The sequence below is a fragment of the Zootoca vivipara genome, chromosome Z2 (assembly GCF_965207765.1).
Source record: "Zootoca vivipara chromosome Z2, rZooViv2.hap1.1, whole genome shotgun sequence".
Classification (NCBI taxonomy): domain Eukaryota; kingdom Metazoa; phylum Chordata; class Lepidosauria; order Squamata; family Lacertidae; genus Zootoca; species Zootoca vivipara.
The window spans coordinates 34,117,738-34,144,645 of NC_142585.1; the positions used below are offsets into that span (position 1 = coordinate 34,117,738).

The 26,908-nt window shown below is 45.0% G+C and overlaps 2 protein-coding genes across 3 annotated transcripts in view; one reads left to right on the forward strand and one right to left on the reverse strand.

Annotated features, from left to right (window-relative positions):
- CRAT (carnitine O-acetyltransferase) overlaps positions 1-3,118 on the forward strand; it is a 29,328-nt gene extending 26,210 nt beyond the window's left edge. The window contains exon 14 of the mRNA XM_035113042.3: positions 208-3,118. Coding sequence (XP_034968933.1) covers positions 208-423 — 216 coding nt within the window. The 3' untranslated portion in view covers positions 424-3,118. The remainder of the gene's footprint in view (positions 1-207) is intronic.
- A 1,025-nt stretch (positions 3,119-4,143) lies between these two features.
- Positions 4,144-26,628, reverse strand: DOLPP1 (dolichyldiphosphatase 1). Of its 2 annotated transcripts, XM_035113046.3 has the most exons (9): positions 26,526-26,628; positions 21,315-21,378; positions 13,929-14,029; positions 12,992-13,076; positions 10,258-10,357; positions 9,197-9,295; positions 7,183-7,311; positions 6,099-6,188; positions 4,144-5,681 (listed from the first exon to the last, which is right to left on the reverse strand). In XM_035113046.3, the coding sequence occupies exons 2-9, from the start codon at positions 21,340-21,342 to the stop codon at positions 5,645-5,647; spliced, it is 669 nt and encodes a 222-aa protein (XP_034968937.1). In that variant the 5' UTR covers positions 21,343-21,378; positions 26,526-26,628; the 3' UTR covers positions 4,144-5,644. The 2 variants fall into 2 exon arrangements, with proteins under 2 accessions (XP_034968937.1, XP_034968934.1); XM_035113043.3 differs by lacking the exon at positions 21,315-21,378.
- Positions 26,629-26,908: the final 280 nt, after the last annotated feature.

The following is a 26,908-nucleotide window of genomic DNA, read 5'->3' on the forward strand; positions in this document are numbered from 1 at the left end:
TGGATTTTGAATAAAAGTGCAGCTAATTGTTACTGTTTTGAATTTTACTGTGTTATCTTCTTTCATGGGTTGTGCAAGCCGCTATTCTGAATCATGCTTTTTATTGGGGGGGGGGGTTCTGGTGGAACCAAGCGGGGGGGGGGGTGTCCTGAAAGAGCCTGGGGACCACTGATACAAATAAATATGCCTCCTCCTCCTCCCCTGTAGGTCCCCGCGAAGACCGACTGTGTAATGTGTTTCGGCCCAGTGGTCCCAGACGGCTATGGGATCTGCTACAACCCCATGGACGACCACATCAACTTTGCCATCTCGGCCTTCAACAGCTGCGCCGAAACGAATGCAGCCCGGATGGCACATTACCTGGAGAAGGCCCTCTTGGACATGCAGCTGCTCCTCAAATCGAACCCCAAGTCTAAACTTTAAAGGTGGGGGGAGTTGCAGTTTAAAGCCTTGGAGGCTCCAAAATCCAGACCGTTGCACAAAGGCTTCAGCTGCAGGGAGTGTTTTACATCCCATATCTCCATGGAGTGAGGCCTGTTTGTGGTTCTAGGACTGCTAGGCCAAAAAACGAACAGACAAAAGCTAAAATAAAAATACGTTTGGTGGTTGTTGTTTTTTAAAAAAGAGCTTGGAACAGACAGACTTTCTCCTGTGGCCATGAAGTGCCTTACTGCTTCCCCAGAATTGGGGGGATAGGTTTTTCTTCTTGTCAGACCTGTGTTTTGTTTTTGCTGTGAAAACAAGAATATTGGAATGGCAGCCTGCTTCCCACCTCAAACAAGTCCAGAGGGCAGGCGGGGAATTCCTGCTTCCCTGTAGACTAGGGGTAGTCAACCTTTCTTGATGGTAAAATTTCCTTACCGCCCACCAGTGCTCGATGGAAGGAGGATTCAGCTTGTGCTGTAGAACCCCCCTCCCGCCCACCTAGAATCCTGAAACGCCCACTAGTGGGTGGTAGGGACCAGGTTGGCAACCCTTGCTGTAGACACTGAGAAGGAACTGAAATTAACTTGAGACCGCCTCGATCTGTCGCCAGCTGCATTTCCTCATGGCCTCTTCATAGAATTATAGTTGGATCATCCTTGGGTTCAGTCCAGCAGTTCTGTGCCAATCCTGTGTGCTTGGGGTGGTTTGCTTTATGATGGGGGTGGTGGGCTTCTCAAACCAAGGAAATATGGTGGCCTTTCCACTTTGCTGCTAGCTTGGAGAGGGGGTAACTTTATCTGTTTTCTATACCCTCAACACCACCCACAGCTCAGATCTCCGTTTTATGTTTGGTTGGTTTTTTTAATATCCTTGTGTGTTTGGGGAATCCACCAGGATGGGAACCCCCCCTGCTGCAACAGGTTCCTATCCCCTGCAGATCCACCCATTTTATTGTTTGATAATAATGCACTCTTTGTTGTTGAAGAAGTAGGTGTTCTGGTCATTTTCACTGTAGATTGCTGCCACCCCACCCCACCTGACACAGAAGTATGTGAACATCAAGCAGTCTAAAGGATTTGATGGGTCTTGGAAAATCTACGAAAAACTGGTGAGAAGTTGAGTAGTGGGGGAGAAGGGATAGCGCCTGGCTAGAAGTGAGAATGTGTCCTGGGGGGGGGGGAGGGAGGCTCTCCAACCACCCTGTTCTATCCTCTCTCTTTTTGGAAACTCTTGATACTATGGCTCAAGGCTGGGAAACATGCAGCCCTCCAGATGACTCGTAGCACCTTAGAGACGAAAAAGTTTCATTATAATAAGAGATTTTTGTGGGCTGTGGTCCATTTCAACTGCAGAAGATGTAAGTTGGCGAGCATTATGTACCCATTTGCACACAAACCGCAAGCGCCCGCTTTCCAGTTCAGTCTTCCCCTGCATCTGATGGAACTGTGTGGTCCAGGAAGCTTATCCAAAAATAAATATGTTAAATTTATAAATGCTGCGGTGACTTTTGTGGTTGTTCCTTGATCTCTCAAATCTGGCTCAGGTGTGGAATTGGCACCAAACTTTTTGCCTTGGTAAGATTTTTAGAACAGGCATGAGGAACCTGTGACCCTTTGGGTGTTTTTGGACTCCCACCAGGCTCGGCCAGCGTGGCCAGGGGTGATGGGAGTTGAAAGTCCCAGCATCAGGGGGGGCACTTCCAGGTTGCCCATCCGTTTTTAAAGGCAAAACAGCAAGGCCAAACACAGGCCATGTGCCAAGTTCTGAATAAATTCCTAACACTTTGGGCATGAGAAGAGAAACATTAGAGGCAGCAGCACAGAGTTGTGCTCTTAAAGGCTTAAGCCCACTCAAGTCTTTACTGGATTTGTGCCATAGAGATCTGGGTTGTTTTCCTTATAGAATACCATTTTCTGCTGTCATATGTTCAGAAGGTATCTTGGCAGTCATGAGGACTAGCCACTGGCTTTTATGGAGGTTGAGATTAAAGGAAATCCTTGTTTTACAAGTGCCTTATATTGCCCACTCCTGGGGACAAAGGGAGATTGTGTTAAAAATAATCTGAATGTAAGACTGTTTACATGTTGCGATGTGTTTCCCATTTTAAATTGTATTTGGTATGTTTGTGGTTTTAAGTTTTAACCTCATCGCTTCTTTGAAGCTTACAGTGCCCAGATTCATGTGTTAATATATTTTTTTTAAAAAAAACACACAACCCTGATATTTATACATCAGTGTTCTATGTAAAATTTTTGAAAGTGGAGAGCATTAACAGAGAAGTCTAGGGTTCGAATCTTACCTTAGCTGTGAACACCCCTGCAATGTTAGTACAGACCTACCTGATGGGTTGTTTGTTTCTAAGGATTGTCGAGATGTACTTTGAGCTCTCAAGAGTTAAACAAATACATTTTGAACTGCCAAACTATTTAATGTATGCTGGTTACCTATCATTTATGGTATTAAAAAGATAAAATCTTCATTGCCCAAGCTGTTCAGCAGCAGCTTCTAGCATACTGGAATGTTAGAACAGGTGCTCTTTCAAAGCACTGCAGAATCTTTGGTGCATGTAATTTTATGTTTCTGATGAATGTTTGCATGATCTGCTTGTAAATTGTAATATATGTATGTATGGGCCTAAAAACGCTCACTAGTATTGTGTGTAAACTTAACCCAATTAAAACTGAAATTTTAAGCTGTTTGTTTCTGCATACTGGTACTGAAGATTTGTGTATCTTCCTCACTTGTGCATAGCAAAAAAGTGAAACATTACTGTAAATGCTTAGATTGTAGATGCATTATTAGACAAAGAAAGCTAGCTTCCTCCTCTCTGTGCTGGGTGACAAAATTAGCTCTTTCCAGGAACCATCAGCCCACTCTATTCCCCTCTCACCATTGGGTTTTTTTCAGTTGCCTTCTGCCCCATTGTATCAGATCTGTTCCTCAAACTGACCCTTTTCTGTGTTTTTAAACATGTACTGTGTATATAGGGTGTTTTCTGCTTTGCAGCCCAGGGTGTCAAAGTCCATAAAGTTGACAGAGGAAGTTGGAAACAACCTTTCTCTCACTTCTATGGATTTTTTTTTCCAAGACTGAGATTAGCAGCTCTGGTCTTGAAAGTTGAACAACTGAAAAGTAGGAAAGAGCAGTGTCATTTTCATGGCCCCCTTTCGCCTCTATGTACTTGTTTTGAAGCCTGTGGTTACTCTCTTATGAAAGGAGACCAAAGTGGATGGGGAGTGTGCAGAGGTTTTGTGGACACCAAGAGATGTCGTCATGGGGATTCTTTTAGCCCCATATATTTTCACTCCAATCCAGGAACAGGCTCCTGTGCATCAGAGTAGATTTCTCTAGGCACATAATCCACCTAAAGTTAATTCGGTTGGAAGCAATATACTGGGTACATATCCTACATGGCTCTACACAGTAAATCCTAATGAGTTTCATGTGACTTACTCCTATGGTAGGTGAGAAACACAGCATTTCAGCCTACATTGTGTTGAAAGCAGTGTAAATTGGGTGTGCTCAACTCCCTGAAGGCTAATTGATTTCAAAGGGGAAGGAATTGTGATGTTTGTTTGGATCATGGCTGGCTGTATATATAGCTGGATGCATATTTTGATGGGCTTGAGGAAAACCTGTGGGCAAGGCACATGTCCTCAGGCTTTTACCAATGTGTGGTAATGTGTGCCAAACAAACACACCTGGCAACCAAAAAACGACCATAAAAACATTTTATTGAGTATTTAAAAGTTTGGGGGGGGGGCAACTTGGGGATAAATTTGAAACCACCAGGGGAATGAGTGATGCCTTGATGGTGCTTTCTTTTAGCTTTTTTCTTTTGCATTTTAAACTACCAGTAAGAAAGTCTGCAGCAGTATTATTTTGGGGAAAGAAAAAAAAGATTAGGGTAGAAAGAATAAAGGAAGGAAGGAAGAGAAATATATAGGATCACTGGTGAAGTTGGCTCTAAAATAATAAATCATTAAAACAAAACAATTTGTACAGGTATCTGAATAATAACAAAAAGATAGTATTGAGTAGGGCTGGGTGATACCTGGTTTTAAACATGATATATCGCCAGCTACACATCGCAATATACTGATATATCACGATGTCTGCAATAAGGATGAATGCATGTAGAGGCATTGACTGGCTTCACGGCTTTTCCCGCATTGTGATTTTTGCATAGCGAACAAACACACATCATGATTTGCAATATATTGCCAGGTCAAAAATTATGGAAACCAATATCACGATATAGACTTCAAAGCTGTTTTGGTTGACATATTGATATATCACCCAGCCTTACTATTGAGTTTTTGTATTGTGCTGACACAGTGCAGAAACATCACTAGTGTAGTTTTCTTAAAATCGATTCAAAGTGCAGTTGGGATTGGTCCTGATGACCCTGAACAGTCATGATAAAGTTTTAAACTAACAGAAAGAAGGCTCCCCCCCGTTTTCCACTCGTGATCCACATTTCTCAACTCCTGCCAAAGGGAGATGAATCAGCTGCCTTCCAAAACACTTGATCACAGGGTCCCCTCCCCTCCCCCCCCTTTTTTTTGCAAACAATTCATTTTTTTTATTTTAAAAGGAATAATAAATAGTGTGTACACTGCATGCTGCAAAAGGGGAAATCAATTTGTGGAGGGAGTCAAAGTCATATAATATTTTGACTCCCCCACCGACAAAACGCTAAGTATACCCCCCCTTCCCTGTTTCAGACTTTTCAAATTTCACAGGTTAAACCAACCCAAAAGGGTGTCTTGCACAGGCCCTGCTGAAATGAAGGGACAGATGGGGGGGAGGGGGGGAGAAGGTGCATTGGAGTTCTCTCCCTCCAGCAATTCCGTTTGCATCAGCGGAGTCTGCGCAAGAGACGTGCAGTGGCCGAGTGAGGGGAAGGGGTTGTTCCCACCCCCCCGGTCAGATGCTGTGCAGCTGCGGTATATAAATGGGTTGCTGGTTCCTGAATGGTCCTCGGCATGCAGCAGAGTGTGGATCCGGCTAGCTGGAAAAGGCCTCTGGTCTTCAGGGTGTGGTGGTCCCTGCCTCCATTCCTTTTGGTCCATCTCTTAACAGGCTCCTTCCTTCACTTCCAGCTCTGTACAGGTCTCTTTCTCTTCTAACGCTGGCCCTTGCTTTTTTATTTTTATTTTTATTTTTTGTCTTACAGAATTCGTGCAGTCCAGTTCATAACACCCCCCTTCCATATTCACTGGAGCTTTGTACCCAGCTTACGCTGTCGGTTCCTGCAATTTAAAAAGGAAGTGGGTTCAAATCTTATCAAGGTGCTTTTTGAGCCCTGCCCAGGCTTTTGATTTCAGTGGGCAGTGTGTGCACTTTGTATGCAGAAGGCCATAGGTTCAGTCCCCAGCACCTCCCAGCTGGAAAGATTCCAGCCTGCAACCAAGGAGTCAATAATAAAATCCAGTAACTCAAGAAGGGAAGAGATTTCTATAGAACAACCACACCAACATCATACTTTTAAAGCGCAACGATACTCCAAAAGTCATGGCTTCCCCAAAGAATTATGGGAGCTGTAGCTTGTTCAGAATTGTTAGGAGACCCCCTATTCCTCAAGGAAATGTATCTCTCAGAAGGGAATACTGTAATGGCCTCGTCTCAGCAGTACCCATCCCAATCCCAATCGTGCATGAAATCCTCACCTGGCTTCTGCTCTGGTCACTGTGTACTCGAACCATAATATATTTGGGATGAGACTGGTGTCTCTGATTAAGAAAAACTCTGATAATGGCCTGGAAGAAGTGGAAAGGTTTGGCAGAAGAAGGCGAGGGGAATGGGGAGAGAAAATAAGGAGACAGAGAACAAGAATTCAGCAAACTTATTTTTTGTAAAGTCTGTTAATTCTTCTAAGTGAATCAACATAGCAAAAAAGGCAGATTCTGAATGAAAGCATTTGATGCACTTGGGTTAGTTGATGGTATAATTACATTTTGCTTGAGAATAAAAGAACAGTCACTCTGTCCCAGGTACCTTTCCCTCACTCTGACAAATATAAGGGATTTGCCAAGTGACAGTGGCGACTTCCTTAAGGTCTAAAGAGAGTGTATTAGAACAAAGCTCTGCGCCAAGAATGGTTCTGGAACACAAACCATGACCTCAGCTTCCTTACGTTACAGGTAACCCATGGCTCACAGCTGCTTACCTGCTTTCATTTTTGTTCAGCCCCCAGGTTTCCTCATGTGCCCACAGTATAGAAGCCTTTGGAGGTGAAGCAATGGAGGTAACCATGGCTTGTCAATTCAGAGATCATAAAAAAACAACACAGCACAAATCATGGCTGGCGACTGCACCTCCAACCATGGTTTCCAGTACTGGTTGTTTGCTGGTTGGTTGAATTTGACAAGCCATGGTTGGTAGACACCAAACCAAATATTCAACTATGGTTTGGTGTGATGTTGGAACTGAGGTATTCATCACTAAAGCAGAATCCGGACAGCAAGTGCTCTAAAATAAGCTTATTTTATTTACTCTCCTATGAGGCATCATGCATGACAATTAACTCTGCACTTATCCACCTGAGTTTCCTTCTGTACTATATTCTGTACTATATTCTCCCTGACATGTTAGATTTCTATATGAAGGGACCCCAGCCCAACACACGAAGGAGCTCTCCTACCTGCTGCCCAATAAAACTGATTTCTGACCTGCCTTTCAATTTAGAAAGATTCCAGAGCAGCAATTTGGTCTCAGGTGGGGGGGGGGGCAGAACAAATAAGGGGGACTTACCATGCAGCTATCCTTGGGAACAATGGTGTTAAGATCTCCTGTGTGAATGCAAACCAAACTATCGCCATGATGCTCCCCACAATCCCTCCATATACAACTTGGCTCCAGGTGTGGTACATCAGATAGACCCTGTGTGTGTTGCACAGAATGAAAGCACATCAAGAAGAGACCATGCTAGAGAGTTGGTTACAGCACCATCGTCACGTTTTCTCAAAAGAGGGAAGCTTGGCTATCAGGGCCACCTTCCCATCCTGGTTCATGGTTAATCATACAGCTTGATGTGGTACATGAATGAGGCCAATAGCGGCTACCACAAACCACAGCTTGCCTCCAAACTGGAACTGGAAAGTTACAGTTCAAATCACTTTGTAGACAAAACTATGGTTAGTATTGGTTACTGCTAAACAGGAAGTGGAGAAGAGAGCTGGGAGCGCACCAGCAGAGCAGAGAAAGACAGCACATGAGTTTGAGGAACAGCGCAGATGACCAAACAATGGGATTGACTTGAGCAGTCTGGGCTGAACCAAAGTTGAATAGTTAATGGGAAAAAACACATCTTATTTTAAATGGGCGTTTCACTGCTTACTCAAAGTGGAATTGCACTTTGGAACAGAGGCCAGTCTTGAGCTCCTGCCCCTCTCCTGCTTCACCACACAGAAGATAATTTGCCCTGATTTTGCAATACTGAGCATTTCTCTGCCCTTCTATCATCCACCAATGATGGACAGCAAAAGGTCTACGAGGTGTGCTATTGGCTTGATCCAGTAGGGCTCTTCTCATACTACTCGTGTTTCTCCTAAAATAAGACACGTCTTATATTTATTTTTCCTCTTAAAAAATACATCGCGGCTTATTTTCGGGGGATGTCTTATTTTTTTATTACCGGTAAGCATGGTACAGCATTATTAAGTATGGTACGGGGCTTTCTTGTGCCGCCCGCTGAACCTGCTGCTGGGTCCCAGGGCTTCATGCGGCACGGCTGAGGCTGCTGCCGGCTCCTGCCGGCTCCTGCAGCTTCGCGCGCCGCCCGCTGCTGGGTCCTGGGGCTTCGCGCAGCGCGGCACGGCTGCTGCCGGCTCTTGCCAGGTCCTGCGGCTTTGTGCGCCACCCGCTGCCGGGTCCCTGGGCTTCACACGGTGCGGCGCGGCTGGGACTTTGCCCCGGCACCTGAGGGTGTGTGCTCTCTTCAGCAGCAGCTCCGAGCTGCTGGGAGTCCCCTGCCTGCGCGGCCACCCCACCAGTGCTCGAGAAGCCGTGAGCGCTCAAGAAGCTGTGCCTGCTTTTCGCTTGGAGTCCGCCCCTACATCGCCTGGGCGGGCGCTTCTCCGCCGATCAGCTGGAGAGCGGCGGTGTGTGCGGCTTCAGCAACGAAGCTGCCTTTTCTCCGACCTCCTAGGGGGCTTTCTGCGGAGCTTCTTATCGGTTGGAGACGCCTGGGGGCTAACTCCAGCAACGGCTGCATTGGAGCGCTCGCGCTCCCCCTTTCATTTGAGGCTTCTTTGTGGCGTTGGAAGGCATCGGGGCCAGAAGGATCAGCCGCCGCTTACTTGTTTCTTGCGCGCGTGCCCGATTCTTCCGCAGGGGAGTTCCCGGGTCTCCTGCTATGGCCTCACAGCAGGGTTGAGGCGGCTATTTTCTGCCCAGGAGGGTCCCGCGAACGTCAGGGTCGGGTAGGTACCGGCACCCCCCCCCAACACGTCTTATTTTGGGGGGATGTCTTATTATTTTTTGCCTTTAAAATATCGTGCCATGGCTTATTTTAGAGGCACGTCTTATTTTAGGAGAAACACGGTAAGAGAAGAGATTAGAAATATATATAATTTTAAAAAGCTACACACCCACCATCAAAATACCCTGATGCATATTTGCTGAAACGTTTGTTTGAATAAAGAGTTCTTGCATTGCTTCCAAGAACAACTGAAGCTTTTAAACCATTAATAATGAATGCATCAGTCCCAATAGCAAAACCAAGAGCTGCCCCAAGAAAGCATCCAACAAAATGGAAATGACCTACCTACTATAGGAGACGAGAAAGGCCACGGTTAAGAGGCAGAGGGAGAGGACATGTCTCCACAATAAGTCCAGGAACCTTGCATTGTTTGTTTGATGCATTCTGGGAGACAAAAATATTTAACTGAAATGACCTCTCACTAAAAAAGCAAGGCATCAAAATCACAATCCAGCAAGCTCATCCCACATAGATACTTAGCTTATCACACCCCCGCCCTGCATCCTTCATTTAAAAAAAACCCACATGGAACCTGATACTTGATTTTATGCAACACAGAAAAAAAAGCCTACGTTTCAGGGCCTGTTCACATATAAATATCTTTTATATTTACACCTAAAATGGCACCTTAAGGTAAATGTCTAATCTAAGGTAAATCTCAATGTATGTCTGTGTGGCACACCTTAATGTGCTTCAAGATTCTCTCACCTATTTAAGGACTAGAAACTTGACTCTGATGGATTCCTCCCCCCTCCAAAAAAAAAAGTCAACAGAGACTCTGTGCTTGCTGGATCAATTTCTTAAAACATTTTAGTCAAAGGCAGAGTAAAAATAAAAATAATCCACTTAAAGCTTCACAAAGATTCCCCTTGTTCATTTAAAACATACTGATTTCACGCCATAAATCCAGCTTTTTGTTGTTTTTACGATGCCATTCCAACTCCCATCATCCCCAGCCAGCGAGACCAATGGTGAGGGATGATGGAAGCTATAATCCAACAAACATCTGAAGGGCTGCAGGTTCCATATCCTTGATCTGAGAAGCAGCATTCCTGGCTTCATGCAAGAGATGGAAGGATGCCTCTATGTAGAAGAGAAGGGTGCCTCTTCTTAGATCAGGGATGGGGAGCTTGCGGCTCTCCAGATATTGTGGAGACTCCCAACTTGCATCAGCCCCTGCAGCCAGCATGGCCAGTGGTTAGGGACAATGGGAGCCTGATCTAACTGAATGGAAAAAGGAAGAGACCACTGTAAATGGAGCCCCCTTTTACCAAGATGTACATAAGCTTAAAAGCAAGACTGGAACACCCTATCCACCAACCTCAAAAGGAAAAGAGATTATTCACCTTAAATAGAGGAAGAGAAAAGAGTAAATGGAGAAGAACCAGATGAACTGGGAATGGCTGGAAGGCATCGCGTACTTGGAAAAAACCGATGTGTGGATTTCTGAGGAGGAGGGGGGGAAAGCACAACTGTTAGTTAGACTGCAGGAGCATTGCTTGGCTGTTCTCCCCTGTGATCAAGAAGGCCCCAACTCCCTTTGACATTGCTCCTTTTATAAATGGACATAAGAATTTTAAGACATGAAAAAAGAATTTAAAAATGAGAAATATAACCAGTTTGGACATAAGCTTGATTTCCAAGGCTTTTGGAAATACAATTGTTCAACTTCTTGCTCTGCTCTGTTCCCATGAAATCTGAGATAAACAGAATGACTGTAGCCACAACATCGGCTGATGGCCTTGACTTCCAGAAGGATCTTTTGGAATTGTTTTTGGACTTGAGAAACGAACTGCAGCAAAATAATATATTGTTGCCTAAAAGTAATACAGAATGGCGTGAAAGGAACCAGAATTGTCAGGACAGAGAAAAAGGATTAACCCCAATAGAGAGCGAAGTCACACAAGAGGAACAACCACCAGTCTTGAACAGTGTAATGGAATTTTTAAAAAAGGAGGAAGATATATGGAACATGGTTCCCCCCAGGGCCGGCCCTACGGCCAGGCTGGGCGGTGCAGGGCACCACGCCGTCGCCCCACCGCGCAGCTGCGCCCACGGCAACAGCGCTGTGCCTGCCCGCCCGCCGTGCAGCAGTGCCTGTGGCGGCCGCGCTGCGCCCGCCCGCCCACCATGCTGGGAAACGGGGCGGGGGCGCCGGAGGGATCCGTCGCACCACGGCGCCAGGGGCGCTTAAGACGGCCCTGGTTCCCCCAGTGAGAGGGGGGGACAGAACATCTGCCTGATCCAAGGAATCACCAAAGAAGAACCAGCATGGAGTAATGTCCTCCTAGTGAGAGAGGGAGGGCAGGATCCATACTGGGGTCAGAATACAAAGGGAATAAAAACTGAGAAAGGGCTGGAGAAGGGAATTTTTGCTGGATCGTTTTGTACTACAGCATTTGAAGAAATGGGGAGACACCGGGGATGATTGAGGAAGAATGGTGGGTAGGCTGGGACAGGGTGGGAGTGGGGTGAGGGGTAGTAATGGGTGTAACTTTCTTGACTGATTTTGATGGTCCGAAACTGGAATGACTTATGGAACTCGCTGATGAATCTGGGAGACCCGGAGTTTAGGGGAAGGGGGGTTAAATTTGATATAATGGGTTTAAATGTTTATATGATATAAGAATTAATATTTAAATATATGGAAAGTTCTTGGTAAAAATCTCTAGGCTAAGGGGAGAAACAGAAGATAAAGGAAGGGAACTTTATTTGATTTATTTTGTTGTGTTGTGTTTTATGATGGGCATAAAGCCAAATAAACATCCTGATTGATTGAAGGGAAAATAATTTTTGATTTGGATAAATTGATTAAGTATTGGTGGAGAATAGATGATATTTTTAGAATAGGATTTTTGAGTGTTAATGATAAAATGTGTTAGATTAATTTAAGAGATAAGATGAAAACTGCTTAATTGGATTATATAATGGACCCAGTGAGGGGGAATCGAGGAAGTCAACAATGTTAAGTAAACAATGTAAGATTTGAGAAGTTTTTCTTTTTTATGTTGTATTTTTTATTTTTGTTTTCTTTTTCTTTGTTTTATATTATGTTCTGAGTTTTTGTTCGGTTTTTTGTGATTTTGTATTTGAAAAAAATAAAAAATAAATTTTTGGGGGGGGGAAGGCCCCGACTCCCCAAGAGTATATGTTTGGGTTAAATGTTGCCAGAGGATGTGGAGGAAGATGCTACCTCTTACCTGCTAGCTATAGAAACCCTCAACCCCTTGAAGGAAGTGCTCTCCCAGCTGCCCCCAAAGCTGTCAAAACGGTAAAGACGCTTTGCGCTAAAGCAACCTGGACCGTTAAAAATAATCACCGGAACTGCCACTGTTACAGGCACCGCATAAGACCTATTCTGCATTTGTAAGAATTAAATCTTTTAGCAGTGCCCACACTTTGGAACTCCCTGCCTAGAGATATCAGGCAGGCTCCTTCACTGTACATTTTTTGGCAGCAGCTCCATCTTTGCTTAGACAAGCCTATGCAGATATTTAGCAAGTCAATGCACGTTTTGATTTTTGATTTAAAAAAATTATTATTATTTACAAAAGTCTTAAATTATTACACTAATTCTTATTATTCTATCTCTTTTTAGGCCACTTTGAGGTGTGTTTGTTAACAATACAGGTGGTACATAAATCTTATTAAATACAGTAAATAAATGAATAAATAAAAATGTACAGTTATTTGGAAATATATCCACTTTTATACTCTGTTACTACAGGGAAGATGGATGACACACTCAATGCAGTCTGATGGAAGAGAAGCAGCAGCAGCATTTCATTCTATGATAAAGTCTGCTTTGGTGATTGATGTGCTGCTATCTGCAAACCCGCACCAATGAATTTTCTCAAAGTTTCCCAGTCAGCTAGTTGTCAGCTGGCTGCTTTCATTATTGAATTTTTCTGTTGATTGTAATGTGAAAAATATGAACTTTTTAAAAAAACAAAAAACAAAACAAATGCAGAGTTATTTTTAACCTTCCATAAGCAAAGGCAGTGGATGAGAACTGCTACCCTATTAACAATGCCCAGGTCTCTAGCCAGCTGTACCCTTTCCCTGCCAGCAATACTCCACCTGCACAAGGGCGAGGCTCCTGGATAATATTCTTTATTAGCCAATTCACACCTTCATTGAGCAAGAGGCCCCCCAAGAAAGAGATCTGCAAAAGGACAAAAAGGGATGTGTGATTTTTGAGACCAACTGGTTGTTGCACAATTTGTTTAGATTGACTCTTCTAGGGATTTAGAAAGCTTTTCATTCCACCTTTCCATTAAAAGCCAAAAAATCAAATTCATTAGGCTACTTCTGGTTTAAAATAGGCTCTATACGCATCATAATGGAGTCCAATACCAAATAATTCGATTAAATAACATAAAAACATCATATAGAAAGACAGAACAAAGTTCAGCTGCAACTTTTTGTTGTTGTTAAAAAAAATTCTCGTGAAATAGATGGGCAAATATCTTCCTGCTTTTGGGATTTCTAAAGGTGAAACAAAAAAATGTGAGCCCCCCTCCCAAAACCTTTATCAAAATTCTCAAACATAACTTGATTGTGAATGTTGATGCAAAGTGATCTCTGCATTCTCGAATATTCAGCTAATGTGACTTCAAAGGGTGAACTGCATATTTCTCTAACTGCAAGTGGTGAAATTGGAATTGCAATGAATTCTAAACATTTGGTTGATTCAATTATATGATATATGATGCTATGATTGAATATGACATATGATAGAATGATATGCTATGATACAATTGAATGATATACATAGAATCATAGAATCATAGAGTTGGAAGAGACCACAAGGGCCATCCAGTCCAACCCCCTACCAAGCAGGAAACACCATTAAAGCATTCTTGACATACGGCTGTCAAGCCTCTGCTTAAAGACCTCCAAAGAAGGAGACTCCACTACACTTCTTGGCAGCAAATTCCACTGTCAAACAGCTCTTACTGTCAGGAAGTTCTTCCTAATGTTTTGGGGGGGGCAGAGAAGCAAGAGTAGGACTCACCGTGTGAAGCTCTCTCTTGAAAACGATCAGTGTGATGAAGCCGAATATGATGAAAATTGGGCTCAGGCTTGCTTGAGCGAGAATAAATCCGCTGAAGTCACCTGGAGTAGCAGACAAAAAGAGATAAAACTTGCCCAAAAGGTAATCTTGCCTGGCTGTAAAGTTTTGTGTTTTTTTTACTTTCAAGTATGTGTGCAACTTATGGAACTAGCCGCAAGGTGCGCTACAGGCCACTAAGTTTAACCGTCTTTAGACAACTATGTAATAGGAGTTGTGCTTTGAGGGGAGAAAGGCCCAAGGACCCTGGCTATGTTGGACTTGAACTACGGGGGACTCGAGTTCAAATCCTCACACAAGACTTGAAGCTCTTTAGGTGACTTTGCACCAGTACTTTATTCCCTCCACCTGACCTACCTCACAGGGATGCTGCAAGGATTAAAAACTTAGTAACACTGTACTTTAGGAATAAGGCAATTAAAAAGGAGCGAGAGAGAACAAAAGAGAGGGAGCACTAATGCATAGGTTCCTTCCAACTCCAGAGGAAACTATGAGGTTTACCGCAGCAGCATAGTCTAAATATGAAAAACGTAGCCTATAGATGAACAGCACCCAAACCACATCCTTCTTACCCAGACACCCAGCCGCCACCATTTCCTGTTGGATGTCTGCTTGTGGCAAATCCTTTGGTTGCATAATAACTTGGTACGGGGTATCAGTTGCTTTAAAGGGCAATGATTTCAGGGTCATCAGTACAAAGCTTTCCATTCACAGCAGAACACTAGGCTGCTGGTTTGAAACTTGCCCCGGCAATAGGCTTTTGGGGAGGCCCTGGAAGCCGTCCTCTTCCCCTTCACATCATCAGCCTCCCTCCACCTTGTCGCCTGCTCGCAACATAAAAACTGCAAAGCTGGCCTGCCTTACAGGCCTGTTGTAAAGATACTAAAGCTTAGCTCACACATGGATTGCTGTAGCTGCAATCTTATACACCAGTAATGCGGAATCTATTACCCTCCAGATGATGGTGGACTACAACTCCCAACATCCCAACTGTTGGCCATTGCTGGCTGGGGCTGATGTGAGCTGGGAGTTGAATGACATCTGGAATGCCAAATTTTCTGCACCTTTGAGATATACTCACACAAGAACCTGGAAGTTAGGTCACCTAAACTCAATGGGAACTACTTTTGAGTAGAAACATACTTCTTAAATGTGTCAAAAGGAATAGAGGAAGCTGTCCAGTACAGCATGAGACCGTTGGTCCATCTTGTTCAGTATTGTGTAAACCAGAGCTTTCTGAACTGTGTGTTGTGACACTTTAGTGTGTTGGCTGCAGTGTGTAGGTATCTCACGTGAACACTCCCCATGCTCCTCCTGGGGCTGGAAAGGGGTTAGTTTAACCTCCGGTTTGCTAGTAAAACTGAATTACTATGTTGCGAGATTATGCATGTCTAAAAAGTGTGGCACCAACATGAAAAGTTTGGAAAGCTCTGGTCTAAACCATTGAGATGGGGAGCCTTTTTCAGTTTCAACAACACATTCTCTTCTGTGCAACCTTCTGAAGGCCATATTCCAGCGTTGGGCGGGGCCAGAGGCAAAAGTGGGCGGAGCAATGAAAGTGAATTTTACCTAGTCAGGGAATTGGGCTCCAATGCCATATGGAGAGCCACAGATGTTCCCCATCCCTCTCCTAGAGAATAATCTAATTTAGGATGTTTTATTTTATCAGCAGTTGGTAAACAAAACTAAAAACTTTGAAATATGCCAAGCCTGGCCTGATGTTTCATTTGCAACCAACATGTTTGTTGCTACTAATGAACAAATGAAAAGAAAGGAGATTCCTAAACATTAAGAACTTTCTGACAGTAAGAGCTGTTGGACAGGTGTTGAACACCCCTTCATTGGAGGTTTTTAAGCAGAGGTGGGATAGCCATCTATCATGGATGCTTTAGTTGAGATTTCTGCTTTGCATGGGGTTGGACCAGATGACCCTCAGGGTCCCTTTCAACTCTATTCTATGAGTCTATGAGTTGTAGTACAAAAATCTGAAGGTTCCAGGTTGGCCAAGGATGGAAAAATTTTGGGGAAATTTCCTAGTGCTTTATTTCTCCCCAGGAAATATTGTTTTTGTACGTTCATGGAATCACAGAACTGTAGAATTGAAAGTACCCCAACAGGTCATCTGGCCCAACTGTCAGAAAGTTATTCCTGATGTTTAGTTGGAATCTCCTTTCTTATAATTTGAAGCCATTGGTCCATCATCCCCAGCCAGCACAGCCATTCTCCTGGCAGCTGTCTTATAATATGGAGGGCACCTGGTTGGTGAAGATGCTCACAATTACAGTTTTGATAGCTTACCACTCAACTAATGGGAGCCTGGGGCTGATGTGAATTGTTGTCCAAAGCATGGGGGGGGGCTGTCCAACTGCACTAGGCTTTCTAAGGGCCACCCTCTCACCTGTGCTTTTTTTAATTTGTGAGGAGTGGCCAAAGTTTGAACATCAGCAGCAAACACACTGGAAGGGAATCCCAGGCATGTCATCAAATGCATTGTAGACTCAAACAAAGTAATTTGATATTTTAAGGATATCTATTACATCATGCTCTCTGTTCATCCTTTTGATGCTAACAAGTGGCTTGTTGGGGGTGGCTGTTACATTTGGCTTGTTCATGTGCCAAATGTTGGAAAGCAAATAAGGTTTCTGAAACTGCTGTACAGGGAAGAGCTGCAGCTGAGCAGTAGAGAATCAACCTGAAGCACACCCAGGTAAGGCTGGAAATACTCCCTGCCTGAAACATTTAAAGAGGTGCTGCCAGTAAGTGTAGACAATACTGAGCTAGATGGACCAATGGTCTGACACGGTATATAGCAACCTCTTATGTCCCTTCTTATATTCCTATGCCCCCCTCTGACACACAAAAATCCCTTTTATCCATAATCATCAGGATACCTTTAATTTTAGGGGAAGAGACAGATCTAGATCTTAAAACTCATGCTTTGCATGCAGAAGGTCCTAGGTTCAATATTCAACAGTCTCTCACTATTCAACAGAGAGACTGTTTGAAACCCTGGGGAGCCACTACCAGTCAGTGCAGGTAATACAAAGCTGGATCCAAAGCTAGATGGACCAATGATCTTTTTTGGGTTTTTTTCATGGATCATGCCTGTCTACTCTAGGGGCTCTAGAATGTACAACAGGACGTGGGTCTTACAGAGCTAGCTAAAAATGTTTTCAGCACCAGAACCAGACAACAGGCGTGGGATCAAGAGGGTTTTCATTTGCCCATGCAGCAGCGTAAACAGAACATGAGTCTCAGTGAAAACACACAGACACACACCATTATTTCCATACAAGGAAGCTGGCGCAGATGGCTCCGCAGCAGGGACCAATTAATTTAGCGAGCCAAAGCAGAAGATTCACGCTGCAGCTCCAGGATACAACAGGAGGCCTGCAGGCAGAATCTGGCCCCAAGAAACACTCCTAAGGTCTCTGCTTGCTAATTGCCATCCTGGGGGATGACCCCATAGATGCCTCCTGCCCTTAGGTGTTTGCATAATGCAGAACCTATGTACACATATATGGACAAACATGGGGGCAATGCTTCCCATCTACAAAGTGCATACTGAGTGCAGAACACAACATCAAAAACACACAGGTTTCTGTTAACACGAGGGACAAGTTTCTATCCCCTAGGACAATAAGTATGCCTAAATATAGCAAATGAAGCTGGTTTGCACAGTACAGTAAGCTGTGGCTTGGTGCTACCTCTGAGAAGATGAATTGTGGTTTGGGATGCTGTTACACCCTCAGAACCTGCTGTTTGGGATGGGACTCTGGGGGTACTCAGGGAAGGTGGCTGGAGAGGGGAACCATATCATGGTTTGGACACATGCCATGAATTTAAAGCACATTTGCTTTTTCACCAACAAATCCCAGGAACTGTAGTTTGTAAAGAGTGCTGGGAATTGTAGCCTTGTGGGAAGGTAAACTAAATTTCCCAGGACTCTTTTTTGGGGTGGGGGAGATGGTGTACGGTGTGTACGCAGTCTAAATGAATCTTACCACAGATTGTGATCTGGTGCTTGATCTGAAGAAATCCACTGTAAGCCACTTCTTAGCCTTTGTTAACCTGGTGACTTCCAGAAGATTTGCGCTGGATGGGCCTTTGGTCTCATCCAGCACGGTTCTTCTTACATTCTTATATTCTTTAGTTGCTGGCTAGGGCTGATGGAAGTTCAAAATATCTGGATGGCACCATGTTGGTGAAGGCAGTCTAAACCTCTCACCTTCAGAGCTTCCCAGAGACCTCCAAGAGACCCCTCCCCTCTGGAGAGGCTTTGGAAATGTCAGCAGGTGTACTTACTCTCAAGGCTCTCCACTGGCATGAGAGCTGGAACCTTGGGTGAAAGTTGAGATACTTAAGCCACAAAATTCAATGCCACTTCTGATACTTAAATTTAAGATTGTTCAAAAATAATAATAATCAATGCTATTAAACTCATTTACTTGTGTTCTTTTTTCAGATGTCAGGATTTTTCATCTTTTACAAGCCATTCATTTTTGTTTTGTTTTGACTGACTGAAAGCACAAACAAGCTCTGATGGAACTGGCTGAGGTAACATCTAATGAGGGGGAGGGTTGCAAAAAAATTTAATAATCTCTAGGCTGGATTACTGCAACACATTATACATAGGGCTGCCTCTGAAGATGGTTTGGTAGTTTAAGCTGGTGCAGAATTCAGTGGCCAAGCTGCTCACTGGGGCAAAATGGTTTGAGCATATTACACTGATCCTGACCAGACTGCACTGGCTGACCTATAAAGTCTTAAACAGCTCAGGACTGAAATACTTCAAGGACCGCCTCTCCCCCTATAAACTGTCATAGACTCTGCGTTCATCATTTGAGGCTCTTCCTCATGTGAGGGTAGCAACATGAGAACTGGCCCTTTCTGCAGTGGCTCCATTTGTGGAATGCTCTTCCCATGGAGGCTTGACTGGTGCCTTCATTAGGCGCCAGGCAAAAATGTTCCTATTCAAGCAGGCCTTGGGCTGATTAATATTCTATAGCCTTTTAAATGTGTTTGTGGGAAGGGTGAGTATTGCTTTGCTGTTTTTGTTTTAGCTATTTACTTTTTTATACTTTGCATTTTATCCCGTAAACTGCCCTGAGATCTTGTGATGAAGGCTGGTACTGTATATAAATCAAATAAATAAATAAACTCCCCAAATTCTCAGAAATTTGGTGTAGAAGGTGCAAAGTCAGTTTTTCATCATCCTGACTCAGCTTCTATCAGTTCATCAGCATCTGAACTCTGATGTGCTTAAAGAGGTGTCTGGCTTTCCCAGGCATGTAGCTCAGTGGCCAAGGGATGGAGCTGTCAACTAAGAATTTGTTCAGCTACAAACTCCATAGGCAGCCTTAAGATAAACACTCCCTTCTCCCTCAATCCCAATCCTTGTGTGTCTTAAAACTGATTTCCCTTACAAGGCAGCTGTTTAGGATTGCTGATATAGGCAAAGAGTTTTGGATGATGTAAAGTAGGGGTGGTTAAACTGGATGTGGCCATCCAGCTGTTAGTGGACTACAACTCCCATCATGCTTGGACCACTGGCCATGCTGACTAGGGGGCAGAAGGGAGCTGGAGTGCAACAACATCCTGAGGGCCACAAGTTCTTCACCCCAGCCTAAGAAGTGGCATTATTTCCCGTTTTATGGAGAATGACTCTTCTAACAGAAGAGTCTTATGGTCTGCTGGATCAGGCCAATGGCCTAGCAAGTCTAGCAACCTGTTCTCATAGTGCCCGTGGGACACCTGGAAAAATGATTCGAGCACTCTCCCTTCCTGTGGTTTCTCTGTCCACTTTCTCCATGCTATGCATAATTTTATAAACTTCTTTCATGTCTCCTCTTACTCAACTTTTTAATTTCTTAATAGAAGAGTCACTTGATCATTTTGGTAGCCCTTTTCTGAGGCAAGGCAATCAGAACCAGAACTGTACATGATAAGAGGCCTTATTCCAAATCTTACACACAGTAGGGAATGCTGCTTCTTAACTCAGGAGTGAGGAACCTGTGACCCTCCAAATGATGAGAAATTCCAGCCCCCATTAACCCTAGACCAGGGGTCCCCAGACTTACCGGCGTTTGGGCCGGTTCCCACCGCGCCGATCGCCCGGCGGGCGGGGGAGTGCGCGCCCGTGCGCATGCGCACGGGCGGTTACTGGCGCGGCGGCGCGCTTCCAGGGTGGAAAAGGCGCCGAAAATTCGTTGTACGCATGCGTATGGGCCTCCCCCGACCCGGAAGTGCACCAGAAATGACCTCTTCCGGGTCGGGAGAGGCCCATACGCATGCGCACAAAGGATTTTCGGCGCTTTTTTCCCGACCCGGAAGAGCGCTACCGCGCTGCGTGCCATAAGAGCGGGCGGCGGTGGCGGGCGTCGCCGCGGGCCGGATTGGCAGGCCAATTGGGCCGCATCCGGCCCCCGGGCCGTAGTCTGGGGACCCTTGCCCTAGACTGACTGTTACGCTAGCTGGGGCTGGTGGGAGTCCAACAATATTTGGAGGGTCATGGACTCACCATCACTGATCTACCTGAATAAAAGGCAGATTCCATTTCAAACTTTGCCAGCCTGTTGCCTCAGAGCTTTAAAGCACCACAGACATGCTGTGTGTTCACTATATTTCATTGACCTATTCCTTGAATTAGAAATAGTATTGAAGAAACCAGAATCTCTCCAGATACAGTTACCAGCTTCTCTTACTCTCACATGCACTAGCATTCAAGTAGGAAACAAGCAGAGGTGGCCAAGCACATGCCATATTACTTCCACTCACAGAAAGGCTTGTAATTGGATCTTGGTGCAAACCTTAAGCAATTTTTTCGCTTTAATCCAGGAAAAGAATTTGGGGGGGGGGGGGTTAAACTGGATCACTTGTTGGGTTACCACTCATATAAATCAAGATGCCTTTCAGAGCACAGATGCTATCTATCCATGGTGCATGACTCAAAATGCACTGGGTGCTGAATGGGAGGCACATCCTAATGATTGTAAGCAAAAAAAAAAAAAAGTTTGGATCAGCTGTGCTCATCCAATTCATTCTGTAGTCCTTGATGCGGCAAACAGCATGAAAACCTGGTTATCTATGTGGATCTCCTTACTCAGACTGGGGTAAATCTGCAGCTGATCAATCGGTTCATTAGAGATATGGGATCAAGGGATGGCTGTTGCTGACAGCAACTCTGTCATTTCTGACCACTGGCAATGCTGGCTGGCGTTGATGAGAACCCTTCTAAATCTGGCTAGGGACCATCTAGTCCAACATCCTGTTTTCACAGTGGTCAACCAGATGCCCCATGGGAATCCCATAAGCACAACCGCAACTCACCCTTCTTGCAGTTTCCATTAAGAAGCATTCAGCAGCTTACTGGCTCCCACTGGCGTTATATACCCTGGGTTAGAAATATGAAGAGGATGCTGCCTATGATCATTTACTTCCATTTTCTTTGTATATAAGGAACAGCCCGATATCTCACCTGCTTTTGGGAAGTGGCCTCAACCAAGGCATTAACATTGGTCCAACTGGTTAACTATGGGTTACACTAGCTGGCAGCATGTCATCACAGCATCCCCAGGGTGGGATTGAACCTGGGATCTTCTGCATGCAAAGCAGCAACTCTACTGCCGAACTATGCTTTTCAGAGTACATAAGGTGTGGCTCTGGATATTTCTTTCTCCTGCCCTGCCTTCCAGCATGCAGTCTTTATAAAAACTGAATTCAATCATTCCATTAGTTAATGGATGTGTGTGCGGGTGGGTGCGTGGGGGAATCAAAGGATGAGTTTGGGCTGGCCTGAAGTAGAGTGAAGTATACGCATACTTCTCACTCAGAAGCTCTGCCTCTCCCCACCCCCGTGCCAAAATCATGGGAATTGAGTGGGCTTTCTCAGCAGCATGCACACAACTCTAGAATACTCATCTACAGTCAGCTTGCCAGGTGGGGGAAAAAATCCCAGTTTAATGCAGGAAGCACAAGGTAAGGGAGCCAAGTATCAGAAAGAGAGATAAATAATACATGTGATTTCCCCCCCCCCTCATTACCACAATGCGTCTAACTCCCACAGTGCTTAGTGTCTGGAAATGAAAAAAACAAGAATACCAAGTTGCAGGTCTGCCTGGAAATACCACACCCTAGTATGGAAGCCTGGACACAAAGAGACCTCTTTCGGTTGGTTACTCAATGCACTCCGAACCTTCTCAGAAGCACTTTCCACTATTTTAGGGTTGGGCTCTGGCACTTAAGAGAGCAAATGGCAGCACTAAGTTATGTCAGAATTTAAAGCCCTGAGTTACTGAAATATTCAGAGTTCAAATGAATAAATAAATAGGCCACAGGCTAGCAAGCTTGGGAGATCCAGTTACAAACGTACAACCTGATCCTAACTCTGCCGCCCAATGATCTCCTGCTCCCTTAAAAACCTACCCATCCTACATTGCTGTTCCCTTTGCCTGGAACTCACTCCCAGAGTGCCTCCCTCCTCCTCCTCCTTCTCAGAAGTCACCTCTTCCCTCAGCTACGACAACACACACATAACCTAAGTCAGGTGTGAGGAACCTGTGTCCCTCCAGATGCTGCTGAACGATAATTATCATAAACCCTGGCATTGGTGGCTGGTGCTGTTGGGAACTGTAGTAAGGCAACATCTGGAGAGCCAAAGCTTCCCCTGGCATTGCAACTGCATTCACTCCCATCTGTCCTTTGGTACATTTTGCTGGTACAAGAAAAGTGTAAGTTTAGACTGCAAGTGGCTTGGGGCAGGGATTTATCCCCCTAGATCTCGGTGTGTATGTTACTGGTCATCCTGTCATTTTGTTACTTTAAAGCAGTGGAGTTTAACCCTTTCCCTTCACTTAAAAAAACATGCTACCATGCCCCCATCGTGGTGGTGGCGGCGATACAGTTGCCTGTATTTTTATTTTGCTCATCAGGATGAATAGCAGTTTTTTGTGAGGAGGAGATTTAGAAACTAACTAACACATCCCTTTCATCATCCCAGTTCTGATCAAAATCAGAGCATTCTGTAGCTGCTTTTAAAGTTTAAAAATTAAATGCCAGGCAAGAGATGGATCACAGAACTTGTAAACCACAAACATTTTAGGCTTTGTTTTGAAAAGTGACATGCACACTAATTCAGACATATAAATTATTTTTAAAAAAAGTCTCCTGAAATCAGCAGGACAATCCTAAGCAAATGTACAGTCAAATGAAGCTTTAGATACATTACAAAATCAGTGGGGAGTCTCCTTTGCATACAGAAAGTCCCAAGTTCAATCCCTAGCAGTATTCCCAAGTAGGGCTGTGAAAGATTCCTTGCCTGAAATCCTGGAGAGTAGCTTCCAGTCATTATAGACCAGCTTTCTCAACCTTGGGTCCTCAAAAGTTGTTGGACTACAACTCCCATCTTCCCTAGCTAGTAGGACTAGTGGTTAGGGATGATGGGTGTTATAGTCCAACAACATCTGGGAACCCATGGATGAGAAAGGGTGGTACAGACAATACTGGACCAATGATCAGACTCAGTATAAGGTAGCTCCCTATGTTCCTATTCAGGTGCTCTCTAGAGCCATCAAGGTGTTCGTAGCAATGGTTAAGTGTGTTGGGACCTCACTGGGTGACCGTGGGCCAGTCATTATCTATCTATCAGTCAAACAACAACAATGCAGAGTTGTTCTGAGGGCAAAAGTGATAGGATGGAAAAGATTCATGTACGCTGTCTTGAGTTCCTTGAAAAAGATCTGTGGAAAAAATGTATAAAAAACAAACAAAAAACCCAAACCCTAATCAGCGGCGTACCGGTAGCTAGCTGCTTGGGTGCATGGTACGGTGCATGCATACTGCAGCCAGGGGCGGGGCGATCCACTCATGGGGGCAGGGCGATCTGCCCATGGGGGCAGGGCAAGCTGCATGAAGCTTCTCCACTGCCTCCCCCTCAGCTGTAGGGCGGCTGAGGGAGAGGCGGTGGGCAGATGTAAGCCCCATGCTGCCATTTCAGGCATGCTGCAGGCCCCGTGGTAAGTGCCAGCCCCCACAGTGTGGTGCCCAGTGCCAGCCTGTTTCATTACGTTTCTTGACTGACTGAACTAAAGTTTTGTGAGCCCTTTTAAAAAAAACCCCTCATATTTTTGTAACCCCCCGCAGTGATGACATCCAGGGCGGACTGCACCCACTGCACCCCCCTCCTCCTCCACTGACCCTAATACAATTTTGCACCATTAGGATTTATCCTGTTGATCATTTAGAAACCCATTGTTCAGAGATAGTTTGCTTCTAAATGCCAATGGCTGCAGGGTCACATGATGGGAGGCAGGAAAGACTGCTGCTTTTGCACCCTGCCTGCAAGCTTCCTAGAAGAAAAGCATAACAGAGCACATGCTTAGCATGCAGACAATTCCAGGTACAATGGCGTGCCTCTATAGATATGAGCCCTCTTTCAAAATCAGGAGAGCTTCCTCCACTCAGTATGAGCAATATACTAAGCTAGATGGATCAAGGGTCTGACTCTGTATAAGACAGTTTTGGAAGTATTTTGGAAGAAACACAATTCAGCAGCAGAGCACATCCTTGGCATGCAGAAGGTCCCAGGTCCCAGGTTCCCACATGCAGCACCTTTAGCTAGTGCTGGGAGAAGAGTCCCTGGCTAAAACCCTCAAAAACTTCTCCCAGTCAGCATAGACAGTTCTGAGCTAGATCAACCAATGATCTGAGTTATTATTTCAATAACCCCTTTGGACCAGATTCAACTACTCTGTTGTGCTCCTCCAGTGGTTCTCAAACTTTTTTCTCTGGGTCACACTTTCAGAATAAAAATTTGCTCTTGCCACACCAATATTTTTATTGATAAGAAATAATTGGAAAACAAAAAGAAACGAGTCCTAGCAATGCTTGATTAAAACATACAACACAACTACTTTATAATTTGATTGTGGGACATCCAGAAAGTATTAAAAATGCCACTACATAAGAACATAAATCATTCACAAAATATAATTATAAACAAGCCTCTTAATATGTACCTTACATATTTATACAAATTCAATGAGAGGTATGAGCTTGCTTTTGCCAAGTAATCTCATTTATATTATGTCTAATTTGAGACAAATGAACTCTCATCTCATCAACACAAAGAAGCCTTTCTCTTTTCTGCTGTTTCTTATCTGTCAGTTGACAATCCCTGTTCACAACAATATTTTGTGGAAAATGGTAGATGAATAGCCAATGCTCTTGAAAAGAGGCATGGATACTGTTTCTGGCTGTATATCTAAAAAAACGTTTTGATGCTATATTATACGATACTATACTATAATATTCTACACTGAAATGTCTAAATGTTTATTTGATTGTCCTTGAATCTTTCTGCCACACTTGCCACCCTCTCCTGTCACACCAGTATGGCATGCCACACCCTTTAAGAACTACTGCACTAGTGGAAATCAGTGCAAGGACTCTTGCTAGCTAGGTTCCCCGTCCCCTGCACCTCCCCCTGTATTGTGAAAACACAATTGTGTTGAATCCCACCCTTTACAGTGGTACCTCGACTTACGAAGACGATCCATTCCGCGGCTGTCTTCGTAAGTCGAAGTCTTCGGTTGTTGAAGCGCCGCTTGTGCGCATGTGCTGACTGCGCATGCCGCTTTGCGAAGGCACAGAACACACACACGGGGCACGTGCGCGAAACTTCCGGGGTTGTCGACTTTGGAAGTCGAAACCTTCGGAAGTCGAAGCGTTCGGCTGTCGATGTACCACTGTATTTAAAAGCACAAAGACTAGAATCTTATTTTATTTTGGAGGAAGGACATTTGGCTCAGTGGTAGGAGCACCTGCTTTGCATGTGTAAGGTCTTGGTTTCAATCCCTGACAGCATCCCAAAGTAGTGTTGGGGAAAATACATTTCTGCCCCCCTCCCCACCTGAAACCCTATAGAGCTGCTGCCTTTCAGTGTGGACAGCACTGCCCTAGAAAGAACAAAGGTCTGGCCCAATATAAGGCAGTGTTCTGTGTTCCAAGTGTGTTAGGAAAAGGATATCTCCAGGAATGGGTCTGTGATCCTGCAAAAGTAGCATCTGATAATTGGTGTGACAAAGAGGCATGTCAAAAGGAAACTTAACTCCAATAAAACAGAATAGATAGATCTAGATGTAACAGGCCAGGAAGAAAGAGGTGCCAATAGGGAATCGGAAGCCACGGGCCCAGAATAAATACAATAAATGTAAAGATGATCCCCCCCCATCCCAAACTCTGCACTCATGGGACGAGAAATCCAAAGCCGAAAGGGTGCCGCGCATGCGCACTGCAGCCACCAAAGTGCACTATCTCGCAAAGAGCGGGCGCCCAAGCGCGCATGCGCCGCCGCCCGGCTTCACAGCGCTGCTAGTCAATGGCTCACTATTTGGCAGCTCCCACCCGATCCCCTCAGGAACTCCCCGAAGCCCAGACCTCGCCTTTTTTCACGGATATGAATTGGGCGTAGGGGCGAAATGCCCACCCACAGCGGAGAGAAGAAAACAGGCTCCGCGCAGCGCCGGAGGCTGGAGGCTTTACCTTCTGGGTACTCGACGTGAGTGAGGGAAACCGACTTCCACGGAACAGAGACCGAGCACTCTCCTACCGCGGCCATCTTACCCGGATACCGGGCCGGGCTGCCACAGCCAATCGGGCGGCACACACAGGGCGGGGCGACAAATGGGAGTGGGCGAGGAGGGGGAGACGCGCACAGCCAATAGCGGTGCCCCGCAGGTGAGGCACTGGCCAATCCGCGGGCACCGCAACGTACAGCAGCCCCGCCCACCCCTCTCTGCAAGCTCGAGAGCGAGTTGGGGCGGGGGAACTTCCACAAGTCCAATCTTCGGCGGGGCCCAGGTAGAGGAGATGGCCAATAGCAGGGGAAGCGGGGGCGTGGCGGCACCTAGGGATTGGCTGGCCCT

What these genes read in the sequence shown, in the direction of transcription:
- DOLPP1 (XM_035113043.3), bottom strand. Translation starts at nt 26,601, where the DNA reads ATGGCCGCGGTAGGAGAGTGCTCGGTCTCTGTTCCGTGGAAGTCGGTT. An exon ending in TTTCTCTTCCTCTATTTAAG is followed by an intron (nt 9,296 to 10,257) that starts GTGAATAATCTC and finishes TTTGTCTCCCAG; the next exon opens with AATGCATCAAACAAACAATG. An exon ending in GTGACCAGAGCAGAAGCCAG is followed by an intron (nt 5,682 to 6,098) that starts GTGAGGATTTCA and finishes TTTAAATTGCAG; the next exon opens with GAACCGACAGCGTAAGCTGG.